Genomic DNA, 4170 nt, shown 5'->3' with positions numbered 1-4170 from the left:
GCTGAACCGTTCAGACAGCGAGCTCCAGCTGAGCCTGGGCAATGCCCTTTTTATAGGAGAAACGCTAAAACCACTACAGAAGTTCTTGGATGATGTCAGAAGTTTTTATGAATCTGAAGTCTTTTCTACTGACTTTAACAACTCCTCTGGTGCCGAGAATCAGATCAACAGTTATATTGAGGAAAAGACAAATGGGAAAATTGTTAAACTAGTGGAAAATCTCGATCCTCTCACTGCAACGGTTCTTGTTAACTATGTCTTCTTTAAAGGTAAGAAATATCAAAGAGTGTAAAAGTTGTGAATTAAATGCTACTGCTTATTACAGTAAATGAAGACTCAAGACAAAGAAACTACAGTTTAAATGTTTTAAATGGAAGAATCAATGTGCAGTATCTGGAAAATATTGCTATAAACCCATGTACATTTCTTGTCAATATAAACGTGTCTTCATCTGGCTGAGCAAAAGACTGAGATTTTTAACAACTATCTTTGCTGGGTTTGGTAAATGTAATTATAGACTCATGCTCTAATGAAAGATGATCTTTTCAGTGTTATCTCTCATCTTTAATCACCTTAAATAAATAAAGAGCTACGATGCTGTATCACCTGATGATGCAGTAACTTGAAAAACATATTTGCTCTAATCAAAGCAAGGCTGTGAGATGAGATCTTGTTTTATTCACTAGTCCTCTTTGTATTCCACTGATTTTTTTTTTTCTTTTTGTTATAAGCCCATTGGGAGAAACCTTTCAGTACTTCATATACAAAACAGGAGGATTTTTTTGTGGATCAGGAAATATCTGTAAAAGTTGACATGATGTATCGAAAGGGTTACTACAGAAGTTACTTTGATGAAGAGCTGTCCTGTTGGCTGGTTCAGGTACCTTACAATGGAAACGTTGTAGCATTATTTATTTTGCCTGACAAAGGGAAGATGAAGCAGGTGGAAGATGCTCTCTTGAAAAGGACTGTATATAAATGGGAAAAGTTCCTCCAAGACAGGTAAGTGGTTTTGTTAAGGTGAGAGGTGACCATTAATAGTGTTTATCTCACTAAGACAAAGCGTTAAAGGCCAGGTTATTTAATTGAACTCTATTCACCTAATGGTCCCTCTCTTTGCAGGACTTCTGTTAGCTGGAAAATGAAAAAGAGCTGTGAGTAGTAAACAAAAAGGGCATTGAACTTGGGATCCCTCTTAGGTTAAGTTTGTGGCTTAACCACAAGTTGCTTATCACCATGATGAAGTTAACAGACCCTGGTTTCATATGGACATTGTGAAACTACAGTGGTGTAGTTATTGAGTGCTAGGGTGCTGAGGACATTGTATGTAAAAGCTGAAACTTTATTAATTCACCATTAATGTAGCTATTCCTGTGGCGGTCCAGGCCCTGTTCTATGTTCAAACAGCCTTAGGACAGCTAGCTATGATCTTCAAAAAAAAATTGCTATCTGGCAGCAGTAGTAGGTCTGTTTCCCAAGGAGTTGGTATGGTTGTGTGTTCCATTCCACTCCTTGAATCCCGCTGTAGCAGAAGAGGATAACATGGGTTCATCCTGCTCCAGTGTGATAGCTGACCTGGTCAGAATTGATATGTGAACTACAAGCAGATTTTTATCATTTAGAAAAATAAGGGTAAAGTGTCCCTACACTGAAGCCATTGAGGAGTGTTACCCAAGTGACAATTTGTCCCTATTTGTGTTATTTGTTACAGAAAAATACATCTGCACATTCCAAAAGTATCTATTTCTGGTACCTATGATGTGAAAAGGATAGTCAAACAACTGGGTATGATTGATCTGTTCACTGAACAAGCTGATCTATCAGGGATTACTGAGGAGCCTGGACTGATGGTTTCTAAAGTAAGTCAGCACATGAAACAGGGCAACCACAGGATTCTTCTGTTCCCAGGAACATGACAGAAAAAAGCTTGTCCCAGTCTCTCTGGCATCACTCAGTCATCAACAGCTGCCAGTCTGAAGGTGAAGCAAGCCCTCTGTTTCCTAAATCTGAAGCCAAACATGCTTACAAGAGTTTATACATGCATGGTTTGAGGATGAGGGAGAAAACATACATATAATTAAATGGTTTTTTGACTACTAAACAAAATGATCTAAAGGTAGCACATTAGCTTTGGTAGAAATTACTCTAATTCCAGAGAGCAAAAGGCTGTTACTCCTGCCCTTCTAGTGCTCTCAAAAAGCTATTTTTTTCAGCCAGATGATAGGTTAAATTCGCAATAATTCATGAAACTGCCAAAGGCAAAACTCAGTCTAGGCTAAATTACTAGGTTTCTTTGCTTGCACAGTTTGTTGCCATCAGTCATCTTGAGTGGTCTTTGGCTGTCTGCTGTTGGAGGGTTACTCTCTGCCCACGCGTTGAAGAAGGCTAATGGGTGCTTTGATGGCTGATTGCACTCTGGTGGGAAGGGTGCAACCTTCCCAGAGGCTGGTGCTGCCCAGTGTCACTCTGGGCAGAGCTCCCATTGGCAAGAGCACGGAGAGTGGCAGGTTTCTCTCTTCTTGCCGAGTTGTCAGCTGGAAGATCATTTGGCTTCATGTCCTTGCAGGTGATCCACAGAGCCATGCTGAATGTTCACGAGAACGGCACTGAAGCGGTGGGGGCCACGGCGAAGGAGATTACCTGGAGATCTGGTGATTTTCCTCAGCCACCTCGAGTCAGATTCAACAGGCCCTTTCTCCTGGTGATTCTGGACAAATACACCCGCACCGTCCTCTTCATAGGGAAAATTGTAAACCCTCTGAATAATGACTGATGGACCAGAGGACATGCACTTATGCACATTGCTGGCTAAATTCCTGTGATCCAGCAAAACATTGCATACCGCTACATATTAGTGCTCATCTTTCAACCATTATCCTTATACACATTATCAGTCCCTTAAAACAAAAACTCTATTTTTCCTTGTCCAAACATCACTGGTATTTCCCCCAGTCTACAGCCAGGTATAGCTTGTAGTGTTAATGAAAAGAAAGTCACTTTTTACTAGTTTTGTAAGAAGCCCTTCCTGACATCCTCCCATGGGGTGTTTGAGATGGTTCAGAGTCTCTGGATGATGTAGCTATTGCTGATCATTCATGTGTGTGTATGGGAGAACAGAAAAAGGGAAACAGGGAAAGGAAGGTGTTAGGTGTAAGCTCTGTCAGTTTAATCCACTAACCTTTGATAACTAGCCTTAAATGCAGATTCCCTTAGTAAATTTCCATTATTTTCTTTGTTTTATTTAACTAAGTATGGTGTGAAACTGCAGGTTCAGTGACTGGGACACTGGAGGACACACCAGTGTAAATGGCTGATGAGTGGAGCTGTTTTTGTCTGCCTCCATCTCCTCCTCAGGGAAAGCCCTCCTTGTGAAGATAAGGTTGGTTTTGCTTTACAGATGATATTTATTCTACTAAGGAAGGAAGCCATGCCAACAAAAAAGATTGTTTGATCTTGTTAATATAGCTATTATTGCCAATGGCCTGAGATAAAACCATGCTGGAGCAGTCAATGACATAGCACCAGTTTCCTTTTCATGGATTTGTTATCACTGTAATTTCTCTTTTCTCCTACTGAGGCCACCTTCAGTATCACCCTACCCAGCTAGATTTTTCAGACTGTAGTAGAAAGGATATAGCAAAATTAATTAAAAGACATAGCAAATTAATTAAAGGATATAGCAAATTAATGCTATAAATATTAGTAAACTTCAGTTGTAAGTTTACCTATAAGGAATATAAGAACCTTTCCATGTCTACCTACCATCCATGCAACACATGGAAAATCTTCCTCAAAATCATGTAAATCAATGACAGAAGTTTCTTACAAAGAACTCTATTTACTCTGTTAAATATTTAGTATCAAACAGTTGGCTTCATACCTCTACACATATAAGGACTTGGTCATGGGATAATACAAATAAACTGATTCTACAGGAAAACATTAAAAGTTCATGGCAAATCTCAGGGCTAATTTGGGACAATATGACAAAGTCCAGCTTTGCAATGACAAATGACTCTGTAAATGAATACCAAGAGACTATGTTTGTTGTTCTTCATGAATCTCAGATTAATAATCTCTGTTTGTTACTAGGAAAAAAAAATTTAAATAACATTTTGCCCATCAGGTCTCACTTTGAGAGGCAACCTTGTTGGTTAGCTCATTTGAAAG

At 39.3% G+C, this 4170-nt stretch overlaps 1 protein-coding gene across 1 annotated transcript in view; it reads left to right on the top strand.

Annotated features, from left to right (window-relative positions):
• LOC104274140 (alpha-1-antitrypsin-like) overlaps positions 1–2773 on the top strand; it is a 3197-nt gene extending 424 nt beyond the window's left edge. The window contains 4 exon segments of the mRNA XM_009869681.1: positions 1–269; positions 732–1002; positions 1712–1859; positions 2567–2773. The exon segment at positions 1–269 is cut by the window's left edge and continues 11 nt beyond it. Of these exon segments, the coding sequence (XP_009867983.1) occupies positions 1–269; positions 732–1002; positions 1712–1859; positions 2567–2773 (895 nt within the window).
• The last annotated feature ends 1397 nt before the right edge of the window (positions 2774–4170 follow it).

Source organism: Apaloderma vittatum, unplaced genomic scaffold, assembly GCF_000703405.1.
Source record: "Apaloderma vittatum isolate BGI_N311 unplaced genomic scaffold, ASM70340v1 scaffold7215, whole genome shotgun sequence".
NCBI lineage: Eukaryota > Metazoa > Chordata > Aves > Trogoniformes > Trogonidae > Apaloderma > Apaloderma vittatum.
Note: the sequence above shows the minus strand (reverse complement) of the source record. Positions and strands in the feature narration are given on the sequence as shown.